At 40.7% G+C, this 12,057-nt stretch overlaps 2 protein-coding genes across 2 annotated transcripts; both read left to right on the top strand.

The window, feature by feature from the left end:
* The first annotated feature begins 6,957 nt into the window (after positions 1-6,957).
* LOC132991642 (protein Fer3) lies at positions 6,958-8,603 on the top strand. The gene has a single exon (XM_061060456.1). It carries the CDS (start codon positions 7,896-7,898, stop codon positions 8,358-8,360), a length of 465 nt encoding a protein of 154 aa, XP_060916439.1. The 5' UTR covers positions 6,958-7,895; the 3' UTR covers positions 8,361-8,603.
* A 1,321-nt stretch (positions 8,604-9,924) lies between these two features.
* Positions 9,925-11,815, top strand: twist1a (twist family bHLH transcription factor 1a). The gene is made up of 2 exons (XM_061060255.1): positions 9,925-11,058; positions 11,331-11,815. The coding sequence occupies exon 1, from the start codon at positions 10,481-10,483 to the stop codon at positions 11,030-11,032; it is 552 nt and encodes a 183-aa protein (XP_060916238.1). The 5' UTR covers positions 9,925-10,480; the 3' UTR covers positions 11,033-11,058; positions 11,331-11,815.
* The last annotated feature ends 242 nt before the right edge of the window (positions 11,816-12,057 follow it).

The raw sequence follows: 12,057 nt of genomic DNA, 5'->3' as shown, positions 1-12,057 counted from the left end.
ACAATCACACAGTGTCAGACAGATTGAGCATTAAACTCTTTCCCAAGGGATCGATGTCCTCACGCACACATGCTAAAAGCTAACATGCACACACACCATTAACCCCAAAGTAAACATGACGAGGATGAGTTGGAATCTCAGTTAGTTTGTTTCCTTGGTAACCACAACCCACTGATTAGTGTTTCTTCTGACACCATTTTACTCAGGGAGATAGTGTTTGGGTCATTGTTTGTGCCTGGCTTATTTCAGATGCCTTTCATTTATAAGATCACTCAGGCAGTCATCAACTCATTCAACCATCATCACATAGCCTTATAGAAAATTGTTTTACATCCAAATAATTCACTGAAAAAACAACAACAACAAAAAACTACATTTTTGACCTAGCCTAGCCTAAATACTGAAAAGTTTCAGATTCAACCACTTAAAGGTCCTGTGAGGAGTTTTAAGCTGGTTCTGGAACTGACTGAAGTAATATTGATATATTTTATCTCCCAAAGCAAAAGAGATCATTAGAGAAAAGATTGCAGGATGATTCCTTTAGTTCAAAACATTAATCATGCATGTACAGGACAAGATCAGCAAAAGAATGCAAGGTATCTCTTTTGACCACAGAGGGCGCCAAACTCAACAAAGACCAAAACTCCTCACAGGAGTTTTAAGTTGAGCTCTTGAATTTTTTCAAACACCCTTTTAAGCTTTGTTGCCATTTTTAAACCATAAATGTGTCCCTTGTATACAACTATAGACTTTTCCACCATCCTATAATACATTATGGGTAGGAGTCATTTTTAAATAGTAACATTTGCTCTAGACACTCATATTAATTCATATCAAGCCTCTTGTCTCTCTCCAGTGTCACCTTCCAATGTCAGAGAGTTCTTCATCATTCAAAGTGCATTTTACAGGTACTCCTGAGTCACATTTTGTATGACGGATTTTCAATTTGATATAAAATCTCTCTGTTTAACACATGCAAAGGATTTGAATCGGGACATAATTATTATTTTTTTATGTGCAGAAAAAGGAAGAGAGATAGCCTACAAAAATGTATTATTTACTTTGAAACTGAGGTGAAACACATAATGCATCATGTCTGGAGGATATATTATATTTTCTCATATTTACTTGTCATATTGTTCAAATTCAACATTCATTATAGTTTGCATCATCCTGTGTGTGTGTGTGCGTGCGTGTGCGTGTGTGTGTGCCTCTTTTCTACCCCGGCCAGTGAGATTAATAGGGCTCAGTGTAATCAGCAGTAAATGGGAGGCTCAGAGGCGTCTAGACAGTGTTCTGACCAAATTGTTACTCCTACACCCAAAGCACTGCAGGGAAATATGGCAGAAAGAGGACAAAAGGTAAAATAAAAGATTTAATCTTAACTTTATTATGATAGTAATATCCTTGACAGAGACAAAGCTTAAATTGAAAGAATGGGGCCTTGTCACACGTAGTGAACACAGTGATATACTGTACAACAACAAGCCAATGTAAAAATGTATTTTTATTAATCCTTATACCTTTTCCCTATAAATCAAGGAGAAAGCAGATATGCAGGGAGGGGTAATGATGGGAGGGGTAAGTAAAGGAACACACACATGCACAATATCATCAAACTTTCAGCCACAAACTCCCAAAACCACAGAAAATAAATAAGCCAAAAGGGGGGAAAAAACTCCTAGGTCTGGAAAAAAATGATCTCATGTTTAGTCGTGCGGAGCTTTACAGGACAATACCCAAGACAACACTAAATGTTTTATTATAATATTTTTATGACAACCTTGTAGAAGTGCTGAGCAGAGAGGTTTGAATAGGAAAGATTGTGAGATAGAGAGAGGCATGAAGAGAAAGTAAAACCTGGGTGGCCCAAGTGCTGCTGAGGATGTGTACTTCAGAACTGATAGAAATTTTGGAAAAGATTAAAGAAACTCATCTGATCAGTCAGTGAAATATCTGCTGACTCTGGCAAGCAGGCCATTTTTAATAACAAATGACAAATGTGTTAAATATAAAAAGTGAAAGACAGAAAGGTTTCCTCAGTGGGTTTAAGGATGCATCTGTGAGCCATGTGCCCGTGCGAGAGTAGATTGGTTATCAGGGCTGATGAGATTCAGTGTTATATGGTTCTGAAATGACAGGTTTCATATTTGACTGGAGTGGAAAATAATCAATAATCTGCCACAGTGTTATTGTAATAAACTACAACTCTTCTTAATCTATGAAACAGACAAAATATGCTCTTGTAATTGTAAAAATCAGTTCTGTGTGCACAAGGCTTTGGGAATTTTACTTTTATTTAACATTTTTGTGAAAAATAAAAAAATATTCTTTAAAGATGATATTCCAACAAGTGTTTCACAAGAATTTTATTATGAACATAAATCATCATGTTACAGTGTCTAATCTTCCTGAAAAGCTCATGCTGTCATTTCTAGACTCAAATAAACAATTTCTCCTTCCAGATTCCACTCAGTAAATGTGATTAATAACAAGTATATAAATATCTACTACCTTCTGATGATACTAAACAATAGCTATTTTAATATATCCCTAACTTTTAGATGAGCTCCTAGCATTATCAGTTAAGTCGGGACTGCTTCTTAGTTTGTTACTAAAGCCTTTAAAGCTCAAGAACCTGATAAACAAAGAGTAGGTCCTTATCTTGGACTGAATTGAACTAGTTCTGAATTGATCAAACACTTTTGGCGTTGTTTTAAGTTAAGAAAAGTCTAACCCATCTAAAACATTCAAGAGTAAACATACATTAATGAAAAGAGGAAAAATACTTTTATGGCATGGTAGACAAGCCTACAGTGCCAACCTATGACATTAAAATCAGTGTCAGAGCGGCATTCATCTGCACAATCTGCCGACATCTAGTCGCATATATATAAATAGCCAGTATATTTTTGTCAAAACAAATGAAACATGGCACCATCAAAATACACAGTAAGGGTGACAAACTTTCAGGAAACAAAGCTCAGGCAAGGCGCTGACATGATGGGTGTGTGTGATTTTAGTGTGGTGGTGGAGAGGGAGAGCTGAGAGGTTTTGAAAAAGGAGGAGTGCAAGAAGCATTTTGGCGAGCAGGAGACGTGGGAGAAAAAGGGGGAAGAGAGGGGGAAGAGATGTAAGATGTGGTATTGGGGTTTATTCAAATTTCACACACAAAAAAAGCAAATACCCTTCACTGGCAACCCAACCGTGTAAATACTCCATGATTGGTTGTTAGTCTGTAGCCAATCAGCGGAAGAGATGTGTGGGACAAATGTAGCAATGAGTCAGCTTTATGGGTGTGTAAAGAGGAGAGAAAGATAACAGAGGTCAGGAGTTAAACTCATCCTCTTTTCTATTCCCGTTATCGTTTCTTTTCTTCCCTCCATCTCTTTAAAATCAGTTGACTTGCTCCACTCAGGAGTGACGAATGTAGAAACATAATATTTGATCCGCGTTTGGAGAGAATCAGATCAACTATAGGGAAAAAGAAGAGTCAAAGAGAGAGAGAGAGAGAGAGTGTGTAGCTGAGAAAGAAAAAAAGAGTCAGAGAGGAGTGTCTAGTTTCAGATTTACTGTAGTGGTGGGAGAGATTTGGCGTTGTTCATACAGCACACTGAGGACCGAGCCAGAGGAGGAGTAGGAAGACAGATTTACACGGTGAGAACAGCTCAGGCTGCACTGGAGCAGCTCTGCACACATACTGTTCTCTGATGATCTCTATATTAGAAAACTACTTCAGAACATGTATGTTTTTCTGCAGTAAAACAAAACACATGACTCTTTCCAGGCTTGCCTCTTGGATACTTTGATTCTGCTTTTACAATATTTGGGATAAACTGTAATTCTGTAAGATAAAAACGAGACTCATTTGTCGATCCTCTATTCTCAGGTTGAGATAACTTGCATTATTACAATGAATGGTCACACTCTGACTGTGAGGTTACTGACAGTAAAAATTGGCGAGTGATATATTTTATTACAGGAAGGTGATGTATCACAGTGATCTCTGCTGCGACATTGAAATATACCTGCAACCTTAGATGTTAAAAAAGGAAGCCAATGCTGATGTGCATAAAACTGCAGTTCCTCTAGTGTCCACTTGAGGTTGGTTCAAAAAATCAAAGAATCTTTATCAGGCCACATATTAAAATGCCCATTTCTACAGCAGAAATGAACATGTTAACAGCCTAGTACAAAGCCTGTTTTGGTCTCTATAGCTCTTTCTCTTATTGGTTAAAACTATAGGGGGGTTATAACTCATCTGGTGTGATTATATTTAGGCTAAGAGTTTATCTTATAAGGCATAACTAGGGGCATGGCTGATTGAACTGATTGCAGGTACATTGTCGCTGTTTGCCAGGCTTCACTTAAATCCCTTTACTGACTCTAAACTGTGGGTTTTGTTTAATGCTTTTTTTCCCATTGTTTGGAATATGCTAGCTAGACGGCAAGCGAGAAGGGCTGGATGATATTCATGAGCAGACAGCATTCCCCAATATGGCGACCTCCATCGTTACGCTTCATAACACCTTTTCAGAAACAAATGGGACGATACTGAGAGAATATCCATGTTTTATGAAGTCTGTGTTAGAACGTCTACTAGACGCACATTGAATGAAGATGTCCGTATGGTCTTGCGTAGAAAGAAAGTGCTATTCATTTAAGAACATTATTTTTATTTTTGACTCCAAGACAACCCAATGTTACTCAAATTACAAACAAACAAAACATGAGGTCAAAAATGAAGTTGTAGGCTACTTGATTTATATAAAAATTTGCAAATGTAAGCATGCTTACTTAGATGATAAACATGTTAACATTATACCTACTGTGCTTCAGCATGCTATAACTGTGTTATCTCAAAGCACTGATGGTTCATGGCTTCTTATGTAACTGGTATGGCTGTAGACTCTTATTTTATGAATACGAATCTCCACTTGACTAACTTTGACAAAAAATTGGTGTCACTCTGAGGTTTTACTCCACTTGACTTCCACTGTTTACCTCCATAAACATTCAGTCACACCACAAACTGTCATTAATTTCACTCTGTGTACCCACTAATAACAGAGCAGAGCAGGAAACGGGCCATTATGAGTGTGTGTGTGTGTGTGTGTGTGTGTGTGTGTGTGTGTGTGTGTGTGTGTGTGTGTGTGTGTGTGTGTGTGTGTGTGTGTGTGTGTGTGTGTGTGTGTGTGTGTGTTTCCACTCTGACAAAACTGGGATAAACCCCTGTAGGTGTGTGTGTTTCTGTGTGTTTGTGTGACTCTTTTGGGGTTTTACTCCTTATTTAAGACCAATATTTACCCAGCAGCCCCAGGGTGAGATTACCTCATATTCTCCCACCCAGCTGTGCTTTCTCAGTGTTACCACGACAACCGACGGAATGTCTCATCATGTTTATCTGCCCGCCAGGAAAACAGAGCGAGAGGAAGAGGAGGCAGCGAAGGGAGATGGAGAAGATACACTTAGGTTGGAATTGAAGTGTGCATACAGACACTTGTGCACTCAAACTCTCATTCTTTAGTAATTGTATTGCTCACACAGGATTGCATAAGCCACGGCAAAAAGCAAAAAACTAACTATTAACACTGGCCGTAGCTCTGTCAACATGCTACCAAAAGTTAATCCAAGCAGTTCATTATAAAACATTATGTGGAACAGCCCTTTAAAGCACTTCTTCTTGTCCATTTTCATTGAGTAGACAAATTAAATCTCCCTTTGTTTACTTTTGATTCAAGATGATTAACTTTTCATAGTGATTCGTTAGTTTACCGGCCTCTATTTTGCATTATAAAGAATAATATAAATACTTAATCAAAGATTAATGACGCACTAAAAAATTGCTGCAAACAAATGTGCCTGTGTTTTCATACATTTGGGTGGACTACGCAATGAAGCAGCCTTGACTATGGGTGCAAAGAGTAAATAAAAACTTAAAACACAGTTGATTTAATAATGAACTGGAAAAATGCTTACATTGTATTAAGAATTTGTTAAGCCAGAATGATGAGTATTAAAGCAGTTCACATCTTACATATGGCACCCTTTAAAACTAGTTATCTGTTATAATTTTAGCCATTAAAGCTCCTGTGAGGGATTTGTGTTTTTGTTGATTTTGGCGCCCTCTTTGGTCAAAGTGGTACTTTTAATCCTTTTGTCGATGTTGTCACGAATATGCGCAATTAGTATTTTCTGCTGAAAAAATCTCATCTTGCTGTCTTTGACTTTAACATTTCACTTTCTGTGAACGTTTGCCATTCAAACGTTTTGTTTTTTTTGGCAGCGTGCTGTTGATCTACCCGGTGGCAGCGTTTACAGGTAAAAAGAAAAAGAAAAGAATTCAGAAATATAAAACTTCTCCCCAATGCTCTCTTCTGCTTTTGTGGATCATATATAGACATCAGTAATAATTTAATTTGTTTCATAACCAGCTAAAAACTCCTCACAAAAACTTTAATAAACACTTTCAGCGTCTTTTGTACACTTTTGTACGTCGAGAACTATGTATTCAGGTTTCAAACTCTAAATGCTCAGTACTTGGGGTTAAAATTAAATTTGATATTAATCTCATTAAAGCAGGTAAGCTTCATTAAATGGAACCAAAGCAGAAACCAGAAGACCATTTAAACAAACAGACAGTGCACATTCAATGTGTCTCTGCATGAATTAATTGAAACTTCTGCTGAAACCTCTGAATGTATACTATTTCAACACCATTGATATTATCATTTGGCCCTGTTCTAATAACTTAGCTTTAATTGTCATGCCCCTGAAACAATTTGTCATTACTTGTGGGCTTTTAAAACCATCAGCAGAATACAGTTACACCATGATAGTTGAGTTGCCCTTGAGTTAGTTATTTTACTACAAGAAACTGAAACTATTTATTATCGCCTATAATGACAGCAGTTTCTCTCTCTGGGGTATTTTTTAAAAAAAAATGCAAACCTTTTTTGCTCCGTATCCACATATAAGGATAATAAATATTTGTGTTCTAAGTGAAACTGCCAGGATAAAGCAAATGCTAAATCTTAGAAATTTACAACAAGAAGGAAATTCTCTTTGGCGAGTCAACTGTGGCTCAAAATATTTGAACAATTTCTCTCTCTTACCACTGAGAGGTCATCGTCATCATCATTGACAATTAAACACAAAATGTGATGTTATAAAGCAGATTTGTGGATGTCCTATCTCTCCAGAGTCAAGAAGTGCAGCAGTGATAGCAGTGTCTCTCCCAGCAACCCCTGCGCTGAGGACTTAGTCGTGCCATGGGAACGGACAGTTATTTGCTTACATTTGCAACAGAAAAGCGTGTGGTGTGTAGCGACTGTTATGGAATGTTCTATTTGGTCTTCCCCTGGCCTGTTTAAGTGATAAAAGTGTCATTATTTAGCCTCTGAAGCAGAAGGGACAGCGCAAACATGACTGCGTGACCCTCCGTCAAGAGGCTCTGTTCTTCAGAAGCTCATTAAGGGCCTCCAGGAGGAGTGCGCTTCAATCGACGGGGCCCTCCAGTTTCTTTCGGCCTTCTAGCCTCTCTGCTCGGATTAAACCCACGCACCGGCAAAGGAGAGTCAGAAATGCACTCGTTGTGGAGCCGGACTCGAGTGGACATCACTTAAAAGATTTCGCGCTGTGAGGAGGCATATTAAAACAGCAGGATAGGCCCTTGGACTTGAGCCAAATAGGATCTCATCCTGTAGCGCGCAGACCGGATTCGGAAAAGTTTGGGATTTACTTGTTGAGATGATTTCCTTGTTCAGTCTCTGAAAGATTTCTGCCTTTTCTGTCAGTTTTGATTTTGCTCCTGTTGGAATAGGATACTAATACAAGTGACAATTTCTCCATCACACTACTTTTTGGGCATGCATGTGGGGATGCAATGCCGCTAAATGGACTCTACGATAGCTCATTTTGCCGATGACTTGAATTTGATGGATTTTCCGCAGAAATACAACATGGGACCAAAACAGCAGGTGGATGATGACCTATCTAGTCCCAGCAAACAGGCGCACCTGGACGCCTCACCCTGGGGCCGGGACATGGACACCGGCGTGCAAACCACTGAGCATCTTGTGGTGAACTCCCCGAGGTGCTACAGCCGCGGGGCGCACGGGCATCTCAGCAAGTCCAAGCGGAGGAGGCTTATCACCGTGGTGCAGCGGCAAGCGGCCAACGTGCGGGAAAGGAAGAGGATGTTCAGCCTGAATGAGGCGTTTGACGAGCTGAGGACAAAAGTGCCCACGTTCGCCTACGAAAAGAGACTGTCCCGGATCGACACGCTCCGCCTGGCTATCATCTACATCTCATTCATGACGGACCTGCTGGAGCAAAACATCCAAAATAATCCAATGTGAATTTTATTCCATTGAGACTGGAACAGTTAGAGTTGGATACTGATATACGTGAAGACAATGGCACTGGACGGATAAACTAATTAACTTTCTGTATTCCAAACTGGGAAATCTTAGAACTAGACATGAGGCTTTGCAGAAATACATATATTAAACTATTAAAATCGTATTTTACCTTTCAATCCCCCGTTCCTTAAATGTATAGCACGGACTGCATTGTATTAATAATAAAATTCCCTATATAGACCCCCCCCCCCCCCCCCCAATACCTATTGACGCTTTAAAAACAAATTATATTATTATATAATAGTATATTTAACTGATTTTAAAATCCCAATTGCATCCAAATTGTAAGCAAAATTACATTAATGTAAAGAAATATACTTAGGTCAAAGCACACATAGGCCACATATCATGCAGTAGATAGACAAACACAGTTTTTCATTGACACCTTTTTTTAAATTATCTGTTTTAAAAGGTTGCGTCTGTTAATAACCTACCTTTCAATAAAAGTTAACGAACAGCAGCATTTTCTGAAGTGGTTGACGCAAGGCCGGATGACCAGGTGTGTTCTTTCAGTACCCTGGAGAGCGACACAGCCGCGTGCCTTACCTGGCCTCGTGCAGGCCGGGCAGGTGTGGGTGAGAAGAACGAAGGAAAAGAACAACAACTAAATAGATGAATTTTTCCCATTTAAAGCCTTATCATCGTATCACAGTCACATTCAAATGCATAAAGAATCAGCGTATTTAAATCGTAAATTCCAGGCTCACTGCATGATACTATGTTATCTTTGGCACCGAGGTGTGAATCTATTGATTAAGTCAAGGGTTAATTGAGTGTCAGATCCTGGTTGTGAGACAGAGATATAAAAAATGTTTTTTAAAAAAGATGCTTGTCGCTGTTCCTCTCATAAAACCGGACCAGACAGAGCCTGCTGTGGCCATCCTCGCGTGTCATCCTCCCCATCAAAGGTGAGGCCTCCCCGAGGACACATTCACACCACAGATCACCTCCAAAAGATGTCAGATCCAGTTTCAGCCACATGTCGAGGTTTCTCTGCTGGATTTTGATATTATACCGTGGAAGGACCCACATGCTGGGTGGTCATGTGTGCGTGTTAGATACTCTCTCTCTCTCTTTTCCCCTGTCCATCTTTATCACATCCACTGTTTACATTTCTCTCCAGCCGTCCCCCCGCCTTTAGCGACCCCGCTGTGAGGACGGATCCGCCCTGAGAGCTCCCTGGAACGGGCCGTCTTTTAAACCTGAGCCGCGGTGTCGAGATCCCTGCGGGAGTCAGACCTCATTTAAGCGCATACCTCAACGCGGGGCCGCTGACGGGAAAATAAACACCTTGGTCTGCTTACGAGCAGAGGCCTCCTGCTGTGACAGCCTCCTGTGTTTCAGTAGGTCTGATATTTTTCACCGCCACCGCTGCTCCCTTCTCAGGCAGTGTCTAGACCTGTGCAGAGAGACTTTTAGGCCAACAGATACAAGCTGATTTATTTCTGTTAGTAATGTTTTTCATTTGTTTGCGATACGACGAAAAAGAAGGTCGATGTTATGTAGGCTACAAGAAGCAATTTTAGAAAGTATTTGGAAAAATTAGGCTACATATTTTGATTTTTGTCACATTGCACTTTAAACCGAGACAAAAACTTCTAAGCTGGTCAAAATATGCTTTTGGGTTAATAAATGGAACACCATGTGAACATCATTTAAATACAAATTCGTCCCCCTTTCTGTTGTGCCAAAATCCATACCCTTATTTAAAAAACACAACGCCCCTGCCACACCTCCTCTCATATTCCCGTGTAAAGGAGCCTGCATGTCTTAACCACCAATCCTATAATAACTTGAACTCTCCGTCTCCTTCTGCAGTATAATGTTACACCCCTCCTCACCCAATCACAGCGCTCCCCAAAATCCTCCTGCGCGCTCCCCATTATAAGAGCCCTGGCCCTCCTAGTCTGGCAGACACCTCTCCATCTCTGTGGAGAGACACCTCTGTCCAGGGTTTCTATTACCTGTCGTGTTTGTTGACGCTGTAACCAGTTCAGTGGATAAAGTTCAGAAGTTGTAAGGGCCCCAGAGATTACAGAAAAGTTTTGAAAGATACGATGCGGGAAGAGGATCCTTTTCAAATGGACAGTGCAGGGAACAGTGAGGAAGAGACAGACTGTCAGCTGCCGAGGAGAGGCGCAAGGAAGCGGAGGGCGACGCGGAGGAGTCCGGACGACGAGGACGAGGAGGACGACACGGAGAGCCCGAGTCCAGGAAAGAAGAAATGCAGAAAGAGCTGCGAGGCAGGAGACGGCAGCGCGGGTAGCGGCGGCAGTGAAGGCAGCAGCAGCCCCATTCCCTCCTTCGACGACCTGCACACACAGCGCGTGATGGCCAACATCCGCGAGCGGCAACGGACGCAGTCCCTCAACGAGGCTTTCACGTCGTTACGTAAGATCATTCCCACTCTGCCGTCCGACAAACTCAGCAAGATCCAGACGCTGAAGCTCGCGTCCCGGTATATCGACTTTTTGTGCCAAGTTCTGCAGAGCGACGAGCTGGACGCGCGAGGGACCAGCTGCAGCTACGTGGCGCACGAGCGGCTGAGCTATGCGTTTTCCGTCTGGAGGATGGGGGGCGCGTGGTCCTTGTCTACCACGACCCACTAGCAGGCTGCTGTGGATGGAACAGCACGGTAGGCTTTTCACTCTTCATCCTGTAGGGAGGCCAGCTCTGCCAAAAAGAATCCATGCTCAGTATTACACACTGCAACCTAGAAGTCAAATGAAAGCCATAGAGTTACAATTTTTCAGATTATTTTTATTTTTCTCATAGTATTTCACTCAACGACTATTTTATGAAAGAGCTGTAGATAACAAAACAATTGAACACATTTGACACGCCTTGATCCCTACTATAATTTCATGTCCATGTATTGATTTTTATTGTTTTTTTTTTCTTTTACAGATTATTCTGACCAAATAACCAGTGGATCCGGCCGATCCTTCAGACTGAAACAGGACAATCCCAGATGAGGTTGTGCTGCTGTGTTTTAGGCCTGGGAGGAGAGCAGGCTGTTCTTCCACTTCCCTCTGCATGGACTGAAATGTTTGCTAAGGAGCACTTAGGACAGAGAGGACCGATATGAAGGAAGAAAGACCACTGCGACTATGAATGTTGTAAAAACAAAGATGAGCTCTGAGGAACTGCTCTGTTTGGAAACACAAGACAATCACCTCCTTCCACATTCCCTGTGACAATGTCTCACAGCAAATGAAATATTTTCTATTTATTTTTCTACACAGGCTCTAAATTCCATTTCCCTTCCCTTTCCAATAAAGCGTATTTATTTTGGAATATCTCGGAATGCTGAATAGATCTGCAGTCTGCACATTTTGAGTGTTGTAAATATTTGGTAATATTTTGAATTAAAAATGAAAGTATCATTCTAACCTTGTAGTTGTCTGCATATTCTTTATATACTTAAAATTAGGCTCCAACAGAAAGAATAACACGTAAAATACCCCAAATGTCTTTGAACACACTCATTTCCCATAGTGTCAGTACTTTGGGCTCACTCTGGAAAGTTTATTTTCATTGGTTGTTGCTGAATCCCCAGTTAACTAAACCACGGACGAGGGGGGGGGCAAAAGAAAACATCTCATACCCGAGGCTTATTTTGTAGTGATTTCTT

Source organism: Labrus mixtus, chromosome 16 (genome assembly GCF_963584025.1).
Source record: "Labrus mixtus chromosome 16, fLabMix1.1, whole genome shotgun sequence".
Taxonomy (NCBI): domain Eukaryota; kingdom Metazoa; phylum Chordata; class Actinopteri; order Labriformes; family Labridae; genus Labrus; species Labrus mixtus.
This window is presented reverse-complemented; position numbering and strand designations above follow the sequence as displayed.